This window comes from Vipera berus, assembly GCF_964194415.1.
Source record: "Vipera berus genome assembly, chromosome: 2".
NCBI classification, from domain to species: Eukaryota; Metazoa; Chordata; class Lepidosauria; order Squamata; family Viperidae; genus Vipera; species Vipera berus.
This window is the reverse complement of record NC_138203.1, coordinates 23,313,948-23,337,087: the sequence shown is the minus strand read 5'-3', so window position 1 is coordinate 23,337,087 and position 23,140 is coordinate 23,313,948. Positions and strand designations below refer to the sequence as shown.

Genomic DNA, 23,140 nt, shown 5'->3' with positions numbered 1-23,140 from the left:
GGAGGTACGCGCGCACCTCCGGTCGTTCGGAGAGGTGCGCGCGCACCTCTCGGAATGGGCAGGGGCGCCGCTCTTTGAGGAAGCTGCCGCGGCCCGTCTGCTAAGCTGCCGCTTTCGGCAGCTTCACAGACGGGCCACGGCAGCTTCCTGAAAGAGCGGCACCGCTGCCCATTCGCGCGGAGGTACGCGCGCACCTCCGGTCATTCGGAGAGGTGCGCGCGCACCTCTCGGAATGGGCAGGGGCGCCGCTCTTTGAGGAAGCTGCCGCGCCCCGTCTGCGAAGCTGCCGAAAGCGGCAGCTTCGTAGACGGGCCGCAGCAGCTTCCTCAAAGAGCGGCACCGCTGCCCATTCGCGCGGAGGTACGCGCGCACCTCTCCAAAGGTTTGGGGAGGTGCGCGCGCACCTCCGCCCATTCGGGGAGGTGCGCGTGCACCTCTCCAAACGGGCGGTGCCACTCTCCATTTGGAGAGGTGCGCGCGCACCACTGCCCGTTGGAAGAGGTGCGCGCGCACCGGGCGGCTGGGAGCCGCAAGAGACGGCTCAAAGAGCCGCATGCGGCTCCGGAGCCGCAGGTTGCCGACCTGTGGTATACTAAAACAGGGCTTTTCAACCTTTTCATCCATTGTACCACTTTTAGGACAAGGCAATGTCCGAGTACCACCAGTCGCCCAGCAAGGTGTCAAAAACTTGCCCCCCCCAAAAAAGGAAAAAAAATGATAAAGTACAGGTAGTCCTCGACTTACAACAATTCACTTAGTGACTGTTCAAAGTTACGACGGCACTGAAAAAAGTGACTTATGACCATTTTCACACTTATGACCGTTGCAGCATCCCCAGGGTCATGTGATTTACATTTGGATGCTTGGCAATCGATTCATATTTATGATGGTCACACTGTTCCAGGGTCATGTGATCGCCTTTTGCAACCTTCTGACAAGCAAAGTTAGTGGGGAAACCAGATTCACTTAACAATCATGTTACGAATTTAATTTCTCTCTCACCTTCTCTTTCTCTCCCTCTCCCCCCCTCCCTCTTTCTCTCTCCTCTCTCTCCCTCTCTCTCTCTCCCTTTCTCTCCCTCTCCCTCTCCCTATTTTTCTCTTTCCCTCTTTCTCCCTTTCTCCCTCTCCCTCTATTTCCCTCCCATTCTTTCTCCTTCTCTCTCTCTCCCTCTTTCTCTCCCTCCCTCCCTTTCTCCTTCTCTCTCTCCCTCTCTCTCTCTCTCTATTTCTCTCTCTCCCTCCCTCTTCCATTGTCCCTTCCTTCTTTCCTTCCTTTCTTTCTTCCTTCCCTCCCTCTTTGTTCTTTCCTCATTCCCTCCTTCCCATTGTCATTTCTTTCCTTCCTTCCTTCCAAATCCATTTTTACCAAGAAACCTGACGCCCACTTAACTCTTCATGAAGCACCGGAGGAAAGTTGGAGAAGACCTATCAATGATACTTGGGGACTGGCCTCTCCCTCTCCGCGTTAGAGCAGTACCCGCGGAGGTGGCCCTGCGACCTGGCTTTCTCTTGCAGAAAACAAGCTGAAACGGAGTGAGGGAGATTGCAGCAGCACGAGATCGGCCGATTCGCATTCCTGGCAATCTCCCTCGCTCTGTTTCAGCCTGCTTTCTCTTGTAGCAAGAGAAGCTGAAACGGAGCGAGGGAGATTGCAGGAGCTTGAGATCGGCGTTTCTCAGCACATGCCGATTCGTGCTCCTGGCAATCTCCCTTGCTTTCCACTTGCGGAGGTTGGGGCTGGCCATAGGGATCACCTTCGGACCATTAGACGCACCCTCGTTTCCCCCCCACTTTTGGGGGGGGGAAAAGTGTGTCTTATGGTCCGAAAAATACGGTATATAACTTGCAATTGTTTAAATATTTGTGTGTGTCTTTGTGTGCACATGTGTGTGCATACACATGTGTATGAGTCTTCAAGTCAGTGTTAACTTTCAATGGCCACCTGGAGTATTCCCTGCAGTTTTCTTGGCAAGATATTTGGAAGTGGTTTGTCATTACCTTATTCCTTGAACTGACAAGACAGTAACTGGCCCGAAGTCACTCAGTTGACTTCAAACCAAAGGTATGATTAGAACTCATGGTCTCCCAGTTTCTAGTTTAGTACCTTAACCACTACACCAAATTAGCTCTCAAATATTTGATAGTGAGTACTTGCCAAGTCTCCAACTACAATTTATTACTTAAACTAATTTATTAAATAATAGAAATGATGTAGTCCTCCTAAGTCAAACCAATAACTCATCTCTTTTTTTAAAAATCAATGATAGTAGAACAGACAACAGAAAAAAGTTCTATCTGCTCAAATCTCTTTTTTTAAGTTATATTGATTATTTTGTTCAATGCCTGTTTTCTAAAATTGCTATTGAAACATTGGCTCTACTGTATAAGACTATGAAACTCTACTTTTATGGGTTATATATTGCAGTTGGGAGATTGACACATTCTTGCTGTCAGGGATTGCTACCACTGAAACATATCTCTCAAATAGTGATTGACTGCAGTGGCTGCTTTTCTAGCCAGCAGAGAAGAAGCTAATGATAGTGTGATTTTTTGTCAATAATTTGGTAACACAAAGACTCATAGGAAATCAAAGTCCTAGAGAAAGTATGTACGGCTCTATAGTCTCAAAGTAGTAAGCCTTTTTAAACTGCATCAATATGTCTGTGTGTTGTAGAACCACTGATAGGTTAATTTGACCATTTTAGTGATTCTGTTGTGGGAAGAAGAGTCACTGAGGATTCCAAATAACATTATTTTATTTCTTTATTTATTTAGTTATATTTATATACCGCCCTATTCCCTGAGGACTCAGGGCGGTTTACAGGGAATTAAAAATCCAAAATACAAAAATTAAGAACCAAATTAAAAATATTAAATTGACCCTGTAGTCAGTTAAAAAGAACCCCAAATTAAAAATTTCTCCTCAGTCTGGGCCCGAGAGCTCGAAGAGCCAGGTCTTCAGGCCCCGGCGGAATGATCGGAGGTCGGGGGCAGTTCTCAGCTCCACCGGCAGCTGGTTCCAGAGGGCAGGCGCTCCCACCGAGAAGGCCCTATCCCTGGGTGTCACCCGCCGGCAATCTCTTACCGGCGGGACCCTGAGCAGACCCTCCCTGTGGGAGCGCACTGGGCGAAGGGCGTTTGATGCCGGCAGCAGGTGTTCCCTCAGATATCCCGGACCCAGGCCATGTAGGGCTTTATAGGTGATAACCAGCACCTTGAATTTCACCCGGAGGGCAACCGGAAGCCAATGCAGCTCACGGAGTAGAGGTGTTACATGGGAGTATCGGGAAACCCCCATTACAACTCGCGCGGCCGCATTCTGCACCAGTTGAAGCCTCCGAGTGGTCTTCAAGGGCAGCCCCATGTAGAGAGCGTTACAGTAGTCCAAACGGGAGGTCACAAGCGCGTGAGTAACTGTGCGTAGGGCGTCTCGGTCCAGATAGGGACGCAACTGGCGCACCAGGCGAACCTGAGCAAAAGCCCCCCTGGTCACGGCTCCAATATGGTCTTTGAAATTGAGCCGTGAATCCAGGAGGACGCCCAAGTTGCGAGCCCTATCGATGGGGGGTAACACCTCACCCCCCATCATTAAGGATGGAATAACTTGGTTAACCCGAGATGCCGATATGCACAGCCACTCAGTCTTGGCGGGATTGAGACGGAGCCTGTTTCTCCCCATCCAGACCCGAACCGCCTCCAGGCACCGGGACATCACGGAGAGGGCATCACTGGGTTGGTTCGGGGTGGAAAGAAAAAGTTGGGTATCATCAGCGTACTGATGATACCCCACCCCAAAACCACGAATGATCTCGCCCAGCGGCTTCATATAGATGTTGAACAGGAGAGGCGAGAGAACCGACCCCTGAGGAACTCCACAAATGAGAGACCTCGGGGCGGATCTCTGCCCTCCTGTCAACACCGACTGCGAGCGGCCCTGGAGGTAGGAGGAGAACCACCGTAGAACGGTGCCTCCCACTCCCAGCCCCCTGAGACGCCGCAGTAGGATACCATGGTCGATGGTATCGAACGCCGCTGAGAGATCTAATAGGACCAGGACAGAGGAGCAACCCCTGTCCCTAGCCCTCCAGAGATCATTCACCAGCGCGACCAATGCCGTCTCCGTGCTGTGTCCGGGCCTGAAGCCCGATTGGTACGGGTCCAGATAATCAGTTTCCTCCAGGAACAGAGGGAGCTGATGCGCCACCACGCTCTCAACAACCTTCGCCAGAAAGCGAATGTTGGAGACTGGACGGTAGTTGTTTAAAACAGCCGGGTCCAAAGCAGGCTTCTTGAGAAGGGGTCTCACCACCGCCTCCTTCAAGGCGGCAGGAAAGACGCCCTCCTTCAAGGAAGCAGTTATTACTGCATGGAACCAGCCTCGTGTACCTTCCCGAGCCGCATAAGCTAGCCAGGAGGGGCATGGATCCAACAAACAAGTGGTGGTGCTCAGTCTCCCCATGATCCTGTCCACATCATCAGGGGAAACAGGGTCGAACTCATTCCAGATAACGTGCTCAAGACCGCCTGATTCCTCCACATTAGACTCTGCCCAGTCAGAGTCCAAGCCGGTCCGGATCCGAGCGAATTTGTCCGCCAGATGATGGCTAAACTCCTCGGCTCGTCCCTGCAAGGGATCCTCTCTCACCTCCTGATTAAGGAGGGAGCGAGTCACCCTAAACAGGGCGGCCGGGCGATTATCTGCGGACGCGATAAGGGCGGCAAAGTAGTTAGACTTCGCCGTCCTTATCGCCGCAAGATAAGACCTTATAAAGGTTCTTAACTGCAATCGGTCGGATTCGGATCGGCTGGATCTCCAACCGCTCTCTAGACCTCGTCTCCTCCGCTTCATCTCCCGGAGCTCCACAGAGAACTATGGGGCCCAACGGGATCTGCGACGGGTCAGAGGTCGCATGGGTACAACGCAGTCGAGTGCCCTGGTGGCTGCCGTTTCCCAGGCCTCCACCAGGGCATCGACTGGGCTGTGGGTAAGGGTGATAGGTATAGGCCCAAGCGCCCTCTGGAACCGATCTGGGTTCATTAGGCGCCTGGGGCGGAACCACCTGGTCGGCTCCGCCGCCCAGCGGCGGGGGATGGCATGACGGAAAACCAGCCTCAGGAGGTAATGATCTGACCATGACAGAGGGGTGATGGACGGAGAACCCCCTCCCAGATCATCCAACCACTGTCCAGACAGGAACACCAGGTCGAGAGTGTGACCCCCCTCATGAGTCGGGCCCTCAATAACCTGGGTCAGGCCCATGGCTGTCATGGAAGCCATGAACTCCCGAGCTAACTCCGACGACCCTCCCAGTGATGGCAGGTTGAAGTCACCCAGGACTACAAGCCTGGGGAACTCCACCGCCAACCCTGCGAGGGTGTCGAGCAGCTCAGGCAGGGCTGTTGCCACACAGCTGGGCGCCAGGTATGTAAGCAACAAGCCCAACTGAACCCGAGGACCACACCTCAAGGGGAGGGTTTCACTCCCGGCCATCTGGACAATGGTGGCCTCCCGGGGACACAATGTCTCCCAAATAACCACTGCCACCCCACCACCCCTGCCCTGAGCCCGTGGCTGGTGCAGCACCTGGAAACCCGGCGGGCATAACTCGGTGAGAGGCACCCCTCCCTCCGAGCCCAGCCAAGTTTCCGTGATGCACGCTAGATCCGCACATTCCTCCTCGATCCGATCACGGATGAGGGGAGCTTTATTAACTACGGATCTAGCTTTAAAATAGACCAGCCTGAGCTCAGGGGCCTGATCACCCTCATCCCCGGGTAAGAGGGTGCTAACCGGGGGGTCGGAGCGCGCCACCGCTCGAAGATAGCGGGGGCGCGATCCCAGGTGTTGATATGACCCTCCGCGCAAACACCTGCTGCCATACCCTATCGCCGTGGGGATTCGATGCCCCACCCCCACATTCCCAGCGCCAGCAGCCACCTCCCCATTGTCTGACTATCAATTTATGAGTGGAAAAATGCTTATAAATTAGCATATGGATAATATAGTAGTTCTAAAAACACATTTACTTTGTAGCAGGCAGGATCTCAGAAAAGAATTTTCTCAATTCTGTAAAACAGAAGTGATGCAACTTCTAAAAAGAACACTTTCTATCTGCAGTAATGTTTATCTTTTTTTTATAAAAAAAAATCTTTTTTTTAAAAAAAAGAATAGGTTGCCTGATTAATTGAAAACAGCATTTCAGTTGGATGGTATTCCGTTCATTAAACAATTAAATTACACAGCTGTCTTTTTTTAAAATGATAATTTGTTAAATAGAACAAACAAAAGAGCAAAGACAAGGTACTTCACCAATTATGCAAATAATCTATGTCAGGAACACAGCTTAATAGTTATTTCATGGTTCTGTGAATTTTCTCCATCAAGAAACGAAGCAGATCAGCAACCTCCCTAGCAGTGAGATCTTACAAGATGTAACTGAAAAATTATAAGTGTATTTTTTGAAGTGTCTTACTATATTTATTGTGCTACTAATAGATCTCTGCAAGGCAGTGGGTTGAAGGCCAGAAAAGGAAATTGCATGATGTGGATCTGCAGAACTTATTCCATGAAAAATAAACTGACAAAACCTATGTTTCTCCTTAGTTGATGTGTCACATCTCTAGATAGTGTGAACTATTCAGGGACACACAGACATAAATGAACACATATTTATGTTATGGTTTTTCCCCCCCCAAGAAATTCAATAGACTAATTGGACTATATTCCTTTTCTTCACCAGGGATGCCTTGGGAGCAAAACAAAAAGAAAAACAAAAAAATTAATTACTAGCAGGACCCATGGCCATTTTTTAAAATTGCACATTTGTTGAAAAAAAATGAAGTTAGTCATGAAGCCTGTGCTGAAAGTATGTGACAAGATTTGACCAAAAACCTATAGCAAAACTCTCTCTTTTTTTTATCAAAGCAATAAGGTATGTATTTTATCACTTCCTCCTACCTGCGCAATGTAGAAAAGATGTGCAGGGGAGATTTCACTTTCTTTTCTGAGAATTTTTTGTTGTGCGTACTGTTTGATTTTTCTTTGCCATTTTTCCATTGCTGTGTAACAAACGTTTGCATAATTCTGCAAAATATGAAACAAACAACTACTCTGGGAAGTCTGGCAGTGCAGAACAATCAATCAATCAATCAATCAATCTAGTGCATGCATACTTTACCCAGAATGAAAATTTAAGTCTAAACTGACAACGCAAGTCCTGGAAATCTATGTTCTGTTTCAAACTGGATTTGGTTGATTGAACTGAAATGCTCTCACTCATACTTTCCTAGTAACTGCTATCTTTAGCTTTTATAATAGAAGCAAGTATAAACATCTAGTATATCAGAATGTCTTTTAACACATGTACTATATGCTCAAAACTGTCTGCAACTCTCAACAGTTGAAAAAAAAATACAGAAAGGAAGATGCAACATGCATTTTAGTCCATTTAATCACCCTTAATTTACCCTCCATGCTGTTAAATGCAATCTATGGGTAGCATTCTTACAAATGATAAGGAATGGATTTTTCACTTTCTCATCTATTCTGCAGAATATCAGTATACTGATATTCCCTAGAGATTTCTATTCAAATCCTCCCAGTTACAATATCTGAAATCTCCATTCCAAAAAGCAACAGGGTTCCTGTATTAGATATATAAATAAGGCAGGATTCATCAGATTTTCTTTTTCTGTCAAAAGCATAAAATTCATAAATTTATCTCAAAGTGGCCTAAAAGTCTTGGCTTCTTGAATTTTTCAAGAGACCAACTCTAAAAAATACAACTGTGCAATTCAGGAATTGCTGATTTAGCTTTTGGGTTTGTTCATGTCCAAAACATTTATATATAAGATTGACCTTAAATATTCATTCATAAATTCTGAGAAAATAAAAAAGCAAATTATTTCAATTTGTTACAGTCATGCAAGGCATTGTAATATTCAAATATAATTATTGTTTAAGTGAGGAAACTGCAAAAAAAATGTTAACGTTTTTACATACATTATAAAAATGAAATGGTAAATTTTGATGCATTTTGGGGTCATCAGAAACATTGCTAGAGTTGTTAATAATTCAAAGTGCATTCACTATAAAATACTGGAGCCAAAAACAATACCTCACAATGAGAAACAAATACTTATGCATAACACATTTATGTCTCTCTTTGGGAAAACTTACTTCTTTAGCTGATGCCCCAGTCCAAATCTTTCCTTTGTAGAGATCTGAAATACATCAATGGTGGGCACTGTAGAATAAAAGATATTGTTGAAAAAACAGGGGCAAACATATTGTTTAAAAGTCATTATTAATTGTATTGTATGGTACAGTTGGGCAATCCATGGCTCTAAGAAACATAAAGTGCTTCATTTCTCATTCAAAGATACCCAGAACACTCCACAATTATAGTTTTAACTTTGGGAGAAAAATTATATATTTTCAGTGGCACTCTTTGCTCTTTTGGGGGGGGGGAGAAAGAGAGAAAAGAGGAAGTATAAATTAAGTCTCTGCAAGGCAAAACATTCTTTTTCCACTCTAAACTCCTGCTGAGCCATCTCCAAATACTGAAAACCTTTCTACTTGCCCTTCTGATGATATTGCTATATCATTAGAGACATACCCTCATTGCTCCCAGAAGCTGTTGAAAAAACAAAAAAAACCCTTCGTTATTCCGAAGCGGACTTGTATGCCCTTAAGGCGGTTCCTGCCTCATGGGCGCGACCTGTTGCCTGTTTCCATACTCCCCTTAATGACGGGTCCAAGCTTTGGGACTCCGAGAGGTGGTTGGGCTTGGACAGGGGCCTCGAGTTAAGACGCGCTAAGAGGCCCCTGATAAGATTCTTAGCCGGTTATTTTAAGAGGTTAGGGAGGGGGAGGAAGGGGAGGGTGGGGAAGGAATCTGTAACCGGCACTCAGTCTGGACCTGTTAGAGGTCCCGACGGGACGGGGTCGGGGGAGGTGTCTGCTGGCGCTGGGAATGTGGGGGTGGGGCATCGAATCCCCACGGCGATAGGGTATGGCAGCAGGTGTTTGCGCGGAGGGCCATATCAACATCTGGGATCGCGCCCCCGCTATCTCTGAGCGGTGGCGCACTCCGACCCTCCGGTTAGCACCCTCTTACCCGGGGATGAGGGTGATCAGGTCCCTGAGCTCAGGTTGGTCTATTTTAACGCTAGATCCGTAGTTAACAAAGCTCCCCTCATCCGTGATCTGATCGAGGAGGAATGTGCGGATCTAGCGTGCATCACGGAGACTTGGCTGGGCTCGGAGGGAGGGGTGCCTCTCTCCGAGTTATGCCCGCCGGGTTTCCGGGTGCTGCACCAGCCACGGGCTCAGGGCAGGGGTGGTGGGGTGGCAGTGGTTATTCGGGAGACTTTGTGTCCCCGGGAGGCCACCATTGTCCAGATGGCCGGGAGTGAATCCCTCCTCTTGAGGTGTGGTCCTCGGGTTCAGTTGGGCTTGTTGCTTACATACCTGGCGCCCAGCTGTGTGGCAACAGCCCTGCCTGAGCTGCTCGACACCCTCTCAGGGTTGGCGGTGGAGTTTCCCAGGCTTATAGTCCTGGGTGACTTCAACCTGCCATCACTGGGAGGGTCGTCGGAGTTAGCTCGGGAGTTCATGGCCTCCATGACAGCCATGGGCCTGACCCAGGTTATTGAGGGCCCGACTCATGAGGGGGATCATACTCTCGACCTGGTGTTCCTGTCTGGACAGTGGTTGGATGATCTGGGAGGGGGCTCTCCGTCCATCACCCCTCTGTCATGGACAGATCATCACCTCCTGAGGCTGGTTTTCCGTCATGCCACCCCCCGCCGCTGGGCGGCGGAACCGACCAGGTAGTTCCGTCCCAGGCGCCTAATGGACCCGGACCGGTTCCAGAGGGCGCTTGGGCCTATACCTATCACCCTTACCCACAGCCCAGTCGATGCTCTGGTGGAGGCCTGGGAAACGGCTGCCGCCAGGGCACTCGACTGCGTTGTACCCATGCGACCTCTGACCCGTCGCAGATCCCGCTGGGCCCCATGGTTCTCTGTGGAGCTCCGGGAGATGAAGCGTCGGAGACGAGGTCTATAGAGCGGTTGGAGGTCCAGCCGATCCGAATCCGACCGATTGCAGTTAAGAACCTTTATAAGGTCTTATCTTGCGGCGATAAGGACGGCGAAGTCTAACTACTTTGCCGCCCTTATCGCGTCCGCAGATAATCGCCCGGCCGCCCTGTTTAGGGTGACTCGCTCCCTCCTTAACCAGGAGGTGAGAGAGGATCCCTTGCAGGGACGAGCCGAGGAGTTTAGTCATCATCTGGCGGACAAAATTGCTCGGATCCGGACCGGCTTGGACTCTGACTGGGCAGAGTCTGAGGTGGAGGAATCAGGCAGTCTTGAGCACGTTATCTGGACTGAGTTCGACCCTGTTTCCCCTGATGATGTGGACAGGATCATGGGGAGACTGAGCACCACCACCTGTTTGTTGGATCCGTGCCCCTCCTGGCTAGCTTATGCGGCTCGGGAGGGAACACGAGGCTGGTTCCATGCAGTAATAACTGCTTCTTTGAAGGAGGGTGTCTTTCCTGCCGCCTTGAAGGAGGCGGTGGTGAGACCCCTTCTCAAGAAGCCTGCTTTGGACCCAGCTGTTTTAAACAACTATCGTCCAGTCTCCAACCTTCGCTTTCTGGCGAAGGTTGTTGAGAGTGTGGTGGCGCATCAGCTCCCTCTGTTCCTGGAGGAAACTGATTATCTGGACCCGTACCAATCGGGCTTCAGGCCCGGATACAGTACGGAGACGGCATTGGTCGTGCTGGTGAATGATCTCTGGAGGGCCAGGGACAGGGGTTGCTCCTCTGTCCTGGTCCTATTAGATCTCTCAGCGGCGTTCGATACCATCGACCATGGTATCCTACTGCGGCGTCTCAGGGGGCTGGGAGTGGGAGGCACCGTTTTACGGTGGTTCTCCTCCTACCTCCAGGGCCGCTCGCAGTCGGTGTTGACAGGAGGGCAGAGATCCGCCCCGAGGTCTCTCATTTGTGGAGTTCCTCAGGGGTCGGTTCTCTCGCCCCTCCTGTTCAACATCTATATGAAGCCGCTGGGCGAGATCATTCGTGGTTTTGGGGTGGGGTATCACCAGTACGCTGATGATACCCAACTTTTTCTTTCCACCCCGGACCAACCCAGTGATGCCCTCTCCGTGATGTCCCGGTGCCTGGAGGCGGTTCGGGTCTGGATGGGGAGAAACAGGCTTCGTCTCAATCCCGCCAAGACTGAGTGGCTGTGCATATCGGCATCTCGGGTTAACCAAGTTATTCCATCCTTAATGATGGGGGGTGAGGTGTTACCCCCCGTTGATAGGGCTCGCAACCTGGGCGTTCTCCTGGATTCACGGCTCAATTTTGAAGACCATATAGGAGCCGTGACCAGGGGGGCTTTTGCACAGGTTCGCCTGGTGCGCCAGTTGCGTCCCTATCTGGACCGAGACGCCCTACGCACAGTTACTCATGCGCTTGTGACCTCCCGCTTGGACTACTGTAACGCTCTCTACATGGGGCTGCCCTTGAAGACCACACGGAGGCTTCAACTGGTGCAGAATGCGGCCGCGCGAGTTGTAATGGGAGTCTCCCGATACTCCCATGTAACACCTCTACTCCGCGAGCTGCATTGGCTTCCGGTTGCCCTCCGGGTGAAATTCAAGGTGCTGGTTATTACCTATAAAGCCCTACATGGCCTGGGTCCGGGTTACTTGAGGGAACACCTGCTGCCGGCATGAAATGCCCTTCGTCCAGTGCGCTCCCACAGGGAGGGTCTGCTCAGGGTTCCGCCAGTGAGAGATTGCCGGCGGGTGACACCCAGGGATAGGGCCTTCTCAGTGGGAGCGCCCGCCCTCTGGAACCAGCTGCCGGTGGAGCTGAGAACTGCCCCCGACCTCCGATCATTCCGCCGGGGCCTGAAGACCTGGCTCTTTGAGCTCTCGGGCCAAGGCTGAGGAGAAATTTTAATTGGGGTTTTAATTGTGTACAGGGTCAATTTAATATTTTTTAATCCGGTTTTAACTTTTGTATGTTGGATTTTTTAATTCCCTGTAAACCGCCCTGAGTCCTCAGGGAAAGGGCGGTATATAAATATAACTAAATAAATAAATAAAATAAAATAAAGCCCTCTAAACTTATCCCACTGCTGTTATATGAGCAGAATGAAGTACTAGTTACAATTAAGGTAAATCATGTATTGGGAAAAACACTTAGAATTGTCATAACAATGGATAAAAAAGATCTGTAGCATCCATGCTAGCAATGTTTTCCAGTGATAAACACAATACTTCTAGATGGCTATGAATAACCTCTGGAACTAATTTGGAATAGAGTTGCTTAATTGGACTCCATTCAGACAGGTGCTGAATTTCATACCTATTTCAATTACATGAGAAAACTACAATTCCCACAATCTTAGTGCTCACAAAACAATACCTCCTCTTCTTACCACTGTTTCTATAAGTAGGATAAGCTTAAGAACAAGTGATGAGAATAATTTGCAATGATATGTCCAATTCAAACCAAGCAAATTGTTGTAGTTTGAAACTGTAGTCATAACTGGAATTCAGATGAATAGGAAATTTGTGGTCCACAATATCCTCAAATCTGACTACATTATTGTGGAGGAGAATTACTGGTCCTATCACAATACTGAATTCCTTAATTATGTCATTAACCCAGGTTCAGATTCCCATCTTGGTAGGGCAAGGTTATATGTTCAAAGGACAAGAAAGAATGGCCCATAGAAATGTCCTGATACATTTATCCTACATGGACCAGAAGCCAATCTGGTCCATGGTTCTCCTGTTAGAAATTGCTCTACACGTAATGCTCTCTTTACAACTGGAGTACAACTGCCAGTACTTCTGTCGTTAAGTGACACAATCATGAAGTAAGCTGTGCCAAATTTTACATTTTTTTTTTGCATAACCATTAAGCAAATCCAACTTTTCCTCTTGTTTTTGCTTGTCAGAAGCCCCAGGAAAAACTGTAAATGGCAATTAAGTGATTCCGGGATACTACAACCTTCGAAAATACATGAAAGTTGCTAAACAGCCAAATTTTGACCAAAGGAACACTGCAATGGTTGTAACTTTGAATGATTATTAAACAAATGGTCATAAGTTGAGCAGTACCTGTAGTTGACAATTCTCACCAATTATGGAAGTCTTGCTCAATAGAGGCAGAAATGATGACGTAGAAGAACTTGTTACCTCTATCTGATTTTAATGGCTGCTAACACTATTAAGCACAGAAGCTTTTCAGTAATGTTTTAACCTGAACTTCATATGGGACTGTCCAATCTGCTCATTTGTCAATTCACCTTACTGGCTGTTGTCTTCTCTCACTGGTATCAGATCCTCTTTTCACTAAACAGTTTTATTTGTCTTGCTGATTATACCATTCTCGTCATACTTGGACAAAACATTTATTCTGCATCTTGTTTGATACAGAATAAAGCAGACTTCTGCTTGTATTTCTCCAAAGTCTTTTTCAAGACAATTCCTTTTTTACCAACATGGAACTGGGGACAGGGAATTTGCTTTTTGGACCTGGCAAGATGTGGAGAAGGAAAGAAATGGTTAGGCCTTTTTGCATTTTTCTTGCCATCCTCTGAACATTTCTGTAAGATAGAAACTATTTCATGTTTTCAGGGAATCATAGGGCTTGGAAGAGAGGTGGGGGTATTTATTCCCTTGGAGATAAAAATGATATAATACCAACTGAGAAAAAGAAAGCAGCTTGATAGGTGAATCAGCCTATTCAGTGAAGGCAAGTTAGGCAGGAATGATTTGTACAAATGAGGGCAAATGTACGTATCCTAGGACAGTGTTGTAGGAAACAATCTGGGTCAGTCGTCGGGACCAGAGGTTTAATCTTCTGAGCTTTTAGGTTCATGCTGGAGCCCACCCTCAGGGAACCTCTCCTCTCACTAGAATGCATCATTCAGAAGACTAAACCACTAGGCCTGGTGACCAACTCAGACTGGATAATCTATACATCTTACAATTTTGTATTTCAACCTTGTTACTGGATACAATCCAAAATCCACAGTTATGGGGTAAATGAAAACATCTGCTAGTTATGTAAATTATGCAGGTTCTATACAATGGAACAATTTCATGTTCTTTCACTGAATAAACAAAACAGGAAGGTGGTACATGTGGTGACTGCCATTTTTAGTAGTTGGCAGGTTTGCACTTTTTCTGCCTAGCCGATATATCTGACAATGGACCTTGTAGAATTTTATTCAAGCCTTACTTGGCAATAAATGAGTTTGACTTGCAGGGACATTGCCTGAAAAGTTAATGTAGCTGTTGGAGAAATGAATGCAAAGAGAACAGAGAATACAGAAAGAGAGATAACAATGCATAAAGGCAATGCATAATTTATAAAACAGGCCATCTGAAGCAGAAACATTTTGCTACCCATTTATGAGTATTTCATTCCCCATTTATGGTGTGTGCCTGTAAGAAAAAAAGAGCCCCTGGTTTGTTTTTAAGGGGGAAAAAGAGTCTTCCTTTGGTGGTGATGAAGTATTAATACTGCTAGGGAAAATTATAAAGCTTTAGAAAAGTATAAAGTTTCTAAAAGGAAAAAGGTTAAAAGAGCTGGTGTTATGGAAGACCTCTCATTGAATAGTATTGTATTTTTCAAATTTCTATCTTTGTGCAGTAATGTTATATAATGATGGCATATATATCTTATATAACTACATGCATGCCCATGGTGAATACAATGAACTCTTATCCCTTGAAAAAAGTCACCAAATTATGAAAACAAGAGACAGGTTGGATTTATCAAAATAACACAGCTGATGTCTTTAATACAAGGGGGTTTTGTTTGGAAATCATAGCTAGATACTTTTAGAGAAGCTCAGCATTGAAGCAGCACTTGATGTAAACAAAAACAACCTTCAGGGTTACATTTCAAAATACTTGTATTAGTATAATTAGCTACTGTAAATTACAACAGCTGGTTTAGAAAATTTTAAAGCATGACAATTATTAAAAGCAGAAGGAATCATTTTATCAAGTGACAGAACCAATTATGATACTGAAATTTGGTTTATTAAAATTAAAATAATAGCCTATCAAAATGTAAAACTGAGTGAAGAACAGTCCCCTATAAAAGGCTTATAATGACTTTTATCTCAGCAAATATTTAAAGTGTTCCTTAATTGGACCCAGTTTACTGAATCTCTAATGCCATGTGTTGCTATTAATAGAGAACTATAGCTTTCTCTATTCTTTTCCCCCCTTGCAGTATTAATATTTATAAATATATTTGTATACAAGCATTATTTGCATTCTTAATTGCTTGGCTACAATCCAAATCACCACAACAGCAACTGGAATAATCATATAAGAAGAAAATACTAGATGATAATATGCAGCCTTTTTGAAGTTTTGTTGTTGTTGTTAAGGAGCAGTATCAAAGAAAACAGTAATTTTTGCTGGAATATCTAGTGATTAACCCTAATTTCTGCCTCAAGTAATCATACTGTACTAATTGCACAAATTACTTGCAGCCTCAGATGATCTAATGTTATACATTAACTTGCAGTAATTTAATATATACCATCATAAGTGAATTATTTAGTAAAAATGAAAATGATTAGTCAAATCTATATCACCAATTTCCAAACTGACTCATGGCAATACACTAATAGACATCCTTGGAAAAAGCTTGACTTCTCTAATTACTGTATCCATGTAGTTTTCTTGACAGCATCCATTTGCTGTTGCTGTCTTCAAGGACAGTTTATTCTTGTTTTAGTTTTCAGATCTAGTTCACTGCAATAGAATTTTCATCCAAGCACTAACCAGGGTCAATCTTTATTAACTTCCAAGTTCAGTGAAGGTCTATAAAGATCTTACTTAGATGGACTACCAGAGAATATCAGATTAGACTGAGAAACTGAATATGTCTTGGAAAAAGGCAGTCATGTTTTTGTTGGGAAAACTATGTGTGCATGCCTTGAAATCTCCAGAACGTAGTTACTTAGTTTATTTACTTACTTTGATTTATAGGCCACTATAATCCAAAAGGACTCTGAATGGTATACATTTCCCTTTTACAATAAGAAGGCCAAAAATCAGAGTAAACAAACAAAGCAATTTACATTTGAAACTTGGAACTGTACCAATGGACCAAGCATCAAACAAACTCTTTAGCCTTGTATGTTAATGTTCCTATGTAGCAGTTTGCCCAGCTCCCAATTTCAAAATCTCTAGCCTCTAAAATAGCACATGTGCCGGCAGATATATCTAATGGTGGAAGCAGCAGGGCTCAGACAAACTGGGAAACTTAAATCTCTTGGGTATAACCTGCTGCCAAAGATATTCTAAGACCTGATACCATCTGGCATAAAGCCACCCTGTCCATTTTTGCAAATCTCTAATGTTCTCTGACTGCTGCAAATCTCTTGCAAAGCTCTGTTGCTGGTTCCTGGAAAGCCTTCATCTAAGCTAGATGGCCCAGGCCCTGCTGCTAACTCAGGCTGCTTCTCATGTTGCCCAAACTCTGAACAACGTCTTCTCTCAGGAACACCTGACACCATCACCCATCCAGTCCATGGCTTCAAGCATTTTCCACACTTCACATGGCCTAGATCTCAATCAATATTCTCCTCTTTTCTCTCTTCTCTTCTCTTCTTCTGCCATCCAATATACCAAGCCCGCAAAATCCCTATGTTATATTGTCTTCATTTCCAATTGCATCCAGTGTTATCCAGTAACTTTTACTGCACTTTCAATATTTCCCTTTCAATAATTTTCACTGTTCTGTTTTTGTCTAGCTTCCTCTTCCAACGCTCCTTACGATTGAGCTCAAAGAATATTTTACTTTTAGGTACCCACTATATTTCAACATCATTGTATTACTGATTTGTAAGAAATATTGGACATCACAAGTGTTATGTACTGGGCTCAAAGTAATACCACGTGGGTTGCTGGAGCAGCTAAGGGCTCTCCAGCAACCAAGACTACAAGTCTCCAGCACTACAATTGGCTATCCTTAGGCGGCAATGGTTGTTTCAAACCTATTGGCTGCCACCTAGGGGCTAGACTATATATTGGGGCTAGTTGCAGCCATTTGTTCAGTACAGATTCTGCACAAAATAAGAGTTTCCCTGTACTCAGCTACCTCGTCTTCATTCCTGCACGAAAGAACCCGCTATTTAACACTGGCGACGAAGTTGGGATCCTGCTTCACTAAAAAAGAGTTGAAGTCTACGAGGGGAAGGCAGTGCACGCTGGAGGGAAAAGGCATTTTCTCCCCCCCCCCCTCTCTCAAGGTTGGCTAGCAAGCTATGCTAGCGACCTCATGCTCAGTGGACTCATTCCCTGAGCCTAGAAAGCAGGATTCGGAAAGAAACGCAGAAACCAGCGAAGAAAGAACACCGAAGGTTGGGAAACTTTGAGAATTCAATGTGAAGCACCCAGAAGAATGGACATCCTATTTGTCCCAAGTAGAGAACTACTTCAGGGCAAATCAGATCACAGAAGAAGGGCTGAAGGACGCAACTCTACTCTGTGCATGTGGCCCAGCAACCTTTGATTTGGCCGAGAACCTTTTTGCGCCGACACCGATTGAAGCGGTCTCCTACGTACACCTCAAAAAGAGGCTAAATGGACATTTCCAGCCCAAGATGCCGGAAATGGCTTGGTGGTTCAAGTTCGACCAAAGTGTGCAGCAACCAGGTGAATTGGCTTCGGAATTCATAGCAGGCCTGAGGCAGGCTACATGCCTTTGCAAATTTTCGAATTTAGAAGAGCGACTATGAGACCGACTCATCAGCAGCCTACGGGACCAAATGCTTCAGCAGACACTCTTTGCTAGACCAAACTTAACGTTTTCTGAAGCACAAGATGAAGTGATGGCCGACAAAGCCACCAGGGGCACAGTTCAAACAGTACAGCACACCAAAACGACAAAGTTTGTAGAAACGGTCCACCTTGAGGATGCCAAACACACCAACGAATCTTCCGAGGAAGAAGAACCTGAAATCAACAGACTCCAGAAGCAACCCAACGTGCAACACTGCAACAGCCAGCAGCAAGAGGACAGTTACAAGGCACTTCTCTTACCGAGATGTAAGGGGTGCGGTGGCAACCATTTTCGCACCAATTGCAGATTCTGATCAGCCACGTGCAGAACTTGCGGAAGGACAGGCCACATTGCAGTGGTTTGCAGAGCCCGACAGAGAGACCGGCCACCCAAACACCAGTCGGAAGAACCAACTAGGAGAGGTACTGGGGCCCAGGGTCCAGTTAGTGTGGGGTTTTTCAGAAGCCATAGAGGTGTGTGCCACACCGGGGCTCGATGCCCCCTCAAACCCAAACTTAAGCTCATGGCATTGCTACAAGGAGTTCCATGTAAGATGGAATTGGACTCTGGCTCTGCAGTCTCAATTATGTCTCAAGATACTTTTAACTTTGTGTGTAGGCACAGTAAAATTTGGGCCAAACTAAGACCTTCAGATATAATCCTAACTGATTTTCAAAATGCTTACGGTAAAGTTAAGGGAGAAGCCACTTTGATGGTAAAATTTAAAGGGTTTTTGTGGCACCTGGATGTATTAGTAGTAGGGGGCCAGAGAACGAGTCTCATTGGACTCGATTGGTTTGATGCCTTAGGTATTCAGATTACTGGTATAAACTGGACACAAACTGCAGACCTCGCATCAGTATGCGAGGACTATGCAGATGTTTTTGATTCAACCCTAGGAACATACACAGGCCCGCCTATCTCATTTAAGCTAGATCCCAACGTAGTTCCAATCATGGTTAAGCCTCGTAGGGTCCCCTTTGCCTTAAAACATAAAATTGATTCAGAAATTGATACGCTTGCAGAACAGGGCGTATTACAGCCTGTTGATGGTGGGGAGTGGGAAACTCCTATCATCACTCTATTTAAAGCCAATGGGGAAATTCACATTTGTGCTGACTATAAATGCACTCTAAATAAAGCCCTCAAGCAACACGCTTACCCAGTCCCAGTGGTCAACCACATTTTAGCCTCCTTGCAAGGGGGTACTATTTTTGCTAAACTTGATTTAGCACAGGCCTATCAGCATTTGCCGGTTGATGAGGCCACAGCGGCAGCTCAGACAATTGTGACTCACAGGGGGGCTTTCAAAGTTAAACACTTACAGTTTGGAGTCAGTGTTGCATCAGGCATTTTCCAGGGAATCATGGAGCATACACTTAAGGGTATTCAGGGCATCCGCCCTTATTTTGATGATGTTCTCATTGCAGGGGAATCCCCAGAAGTGTTAGCCAGTAGGCTCAGGGATGTTTTGCAGAGGTTTCGCAAAGTAGGGCTCAAATTAAAAAAAGCAAGTGTAGTATTGGGGTTTCTTCAACATAATTCCTGGGTTTCCAAATTGATGCTAACGGCATTCACGCTGCTGATTCTAAAGTGAAAGCCATTAAAATGGCCCCTAGGCCCAAATCCAAAGGAGAGCTACAGGCATTCTTGGGCCTCCTAAAATTCTACCACACATTTCTACCTCATAAGGCCGCACTAGCAGGGCCCCTCAACAGGCTTCTAGATAAGAAAGCTCCATGGAAATGGACTAACTTACATGACAAAAGTTTCCAGGAATTAAAAGCACTATTGTCAGAAAAGTCCACTGTAACTCACTACAAAGAGTCTAAACCAGTATGTCTTGCATGTGATGCATCTCCCTATGGGGTGGGGACAGTTTTAAGCCACATAGAAAAAAATGGAACACAGGTTCCTATAGTATTTTACTCAAGGACATTGTCCTCTGCTGAGCGCAACTATGCTGAGATTGACAAAGAGGCCCTAGCAATCATTGCTGGAATAAAAAAATTCCATGACTATTTATATGGCAGGGACTTCACGGTCTTTACAGATCACAAACCCCTGTTGGGACTTTTCACAACAGACAAAAAAAACCTCCACATACTTTCTCCAAGAATGCTGAGATGGTCTATTTTTCTATCTGCATACACTTTTAAATTGATTCACAAACTGGGCAAAGAAATGGGCCATGCTGATGGCCTCAGCAGACTACCACTGCCACTAATGGAACCAGATCCGCTCCAGCTGCTAGAATACTGTCCATACAGGACATAACTGAATTTCTCCTCCATGCAGGGGGACATTGCTGCTGAAACTGCCACAGATAAAATACTTAGTAGAGTATTGTCATGGGTATACATGGGCTGGTTGGATAAAATCCCAGGTTCTGAATTTCAAAATTATTTTGTCAGAAGGCATGAGTTATCTGCCCACAAGGGGTGCATTTTATAGGGAAATAAGAGTCATAATTCCCACTTCCCTAAGGGACAGGGTCTTACAGTCATTACATGAAGGCCATCCAGGCATTGTCAGAATGAAAGCGTTAGCTAGAAGCTACCTTTGGTGGCCTGGCCTTGATAAGGACATTGAGGCACAAGTCCATGGTTGTTATACATGTCAGCAGTCTAGGCCTGAAATACCACAGGCTCCAATTCACAGGTGGGAGGAAATGCACACTCCATGGTCTAGGATTCACATAGACTACATTGGGCCCTTTCAGGGACAGCTCTTCCTTATTTATTTATTTATTTTATTTATTCGTTTTTATATACCGCCCTATAGCCACTCCAAATGGCTGGAAGTAATTCCAGTTCCTAACATGACTACTGCTAGGACCATCCAGGTGCTGAGAAAACTCTTTGCCACACATGGGTTGCCAGATGTCTTAGTTTCAGACAATGGGGCCCAATTCACTGCTGCTGAATTTCAGGCCTTCCTTAGAGCTAATCTCATCAGACATGCAATGTCTGCACCTTTTCATCCATCTTCTAATGGTCAAGCTGAACGCATGGTGAGGACAATGAAGGAATCATTCAAGTGCATTGTCACAGGTGACTGGCATCACAGATTGTCAGATTTTCTACTCTGCCAGCATTCTACGCCCTGCACTGCTACAGGCAAAAGTCCTGCTGTTCTGTTCCCCCCTCCGGAGTACAAACAAACAGACAAGCAGGCACGACTAGCAAGGGTTAATTCTACAGGCTGTAGTTAATTGCCTTCAGATAAGGCCTTGGCAGCAAAATAGGCTCGTTACCTCAAGCGTCTGCTGGAATGAGATAACGTCCAAACAAAGAGTTCAGAAGCAGATGTACAGAAGTGTTGCCAAGAATTCAAACCAGGGTTTCAAACAAGAAGCAGAGTTCCAAAGATGTCACCAGAAGTAGTTTAAACTATTGTTTGTCACAAAGTTCTGAGAGCAGTCATACCCCCTTTTGTACCTAGTGGGGTGTGGCTCAATGACTCAGCTAATCCCTGGCCCTCCTATTCTTCCTACACTGCTGTAAACGCTTGGCCCTGCGTCTTTCTCGGGGGTCTAGACATGAGTCATCTTCGCTAGACTGTATCTGCTGCAGCTGCTCGAGCTCCGTCCCAGCCTGGCTCCCAGCCTGGCTACTCCCAGGCTGCTCCTGTTGGCCTTCAGATGGAGACAGAGGCCTTGCCAGAGAGGAGGGCCCCGGAGAAGGAGGCCTTGCCAGAGAGGAAGGCCCCGGAGAAGAAGGCCTTGCCAGAGGGGAGGGTCCTGGAGAGGGAGGCCTTGCCAGTTCCTCCCCATCATCCTCAGAGTCCTCTTCCTCGGGTAGGACAGGCTCGGGGGTCGGGGCCACAACACCTGCAGAACTATGTTGGGGGAGGCGTTTGATCACTAAACTGGACAGGTTGCATCCAGATAGAGTGGCAGCAGAAGCCTCTCGACCAAAACCCCCAAGGGGGCTGCAAATGGGTGATTGGGTTTGGGCCAGGAACTATGGTCATGGGAATCTGTGGGTTCCTGCTCAAATTATCAAGGCATCCAGATCCCTGTCTTATGAAGTAGGGTTGGAGGGAGGGTGAGTTGTCAGACGACACATTGATCAGCTCAGGAAATGGTTTCCAGAACAGCCACTAATTGAGGACTGTATCATAAGTCCTTCCCAAGGGCCTCAAACCTGCGGCCAAGCCAGTCCTCACATGGACTCTCAGGACTTTTCCTTCATAACTGAGGTGGAAACAGAGGGAGAAGTGGGGAGTCCTGGAATGCAACATGGATCCCCTGATGGAGCAAGCCATCCGAACTTCAGTAACCGCTGCGCCTACTCGGCTGATCAGTCTGACTCTGGGGTTGGCAAATCTGGAGAGGTCAGCCAGAGAGCATCTAATCTGAACTTCAGCAACTGCTGCGCCTACTCTGCTGATCAGTCTGACTCGGGTGGACCAACAAGGACAGGCCAGCCAGAGAGCATCTAATCCCTTTGACTTAGGAGCACAAAGGGACACAAGTCTACCCAGCCCACTGGGTAAGCTGGTAGACTACAAAGTCACTGGGACTCCGAGTCGTTCCCCTAGGGCACACAAGCCTCCTTCATATCTTGCTGACTATGTCGTAAAATAAAGAACTCTAATATTGTGTATTGCTGTATGCCACTATACTACAGAAACTAGTGCTATGTTTTAACTGTGTAAGTATGCTATCCATGAAGCCTATTCATTCAGACGTTGTTTAATCACGTTGTAACCTACATGGTTTTTTTTTGTTCTATTACTTTTATTTTAGTGTATGGCTCTTGATAATTGCATTGAGACTAACTTATGTTAATATTGTTTGATCTAAGAGGGGAGGGGTGTTATGTACTGGGCTCAAAGTAATACCACGTGGGTTGCTGGAGCAGCTAACGGCTCTCCAGCAACCCAGACTACAAGTCTCCAGAGCTACAATTGGCTATCCCTAGGTGGCAATGGTTGTTTCAAACCTATTGGCTGCCGCCTAGGGGCTAGACTATATATTGGGGCTAGTTGCAGCCATTTGCTCAGTACAGATTCTGCACGAAATAAAATAAGAGTTTCCCTGTACTCAGCTACCTCTTCATTCCTGCGCTAAAGAACCCGCTATTTAACAACAAGCTAAAGTTATGTATAATGGAAAGTACAGCTTGCATTCACATAAGCACCCTGATTATTATTTTGTTTTTCATCTTCTCTTCTAGGATGGTGTAAAGTTTAAAGAAAAGGACATGGGTGGGAGAGAGACATAGGTTTGATTTATGTGACTCCTAGACCACTTTCTCTCTTAGCCAAACTATTTCACAGGCT

General features: G+C 46.2%; 1 protein-coding gene across 2 annotated transcripts in view; it reads right to left on the bottom strand.

The window, feature by feature from the left end:
* Nucleotides 1-23,140, bottom strand: part of PARP8 (poly(ADP-ribose) polymerase family member 8) — a 187,803-nt gene that overhangs the window by 46,113 nt on the left and 118,550 nt on the right. For both annotated transcript variants that reach the window (XM_081320533.1, XM_081320534.1), the window contains exons 10-11: nt 8,182-8,248; nt 6,961-7,086 (exon numbers count right to left, since the gene is read on the bottom strand). In XM_081320533.1, coding sequence (XP_081176659.1) covers nt 6,961-7,086; nt 8,182-8,248 — 193 coding nt within the window. The remainder of the gene's footprint in view (nt 1-6,960; nt 7,087-8,181; nt 8,249-23,140) is intronic.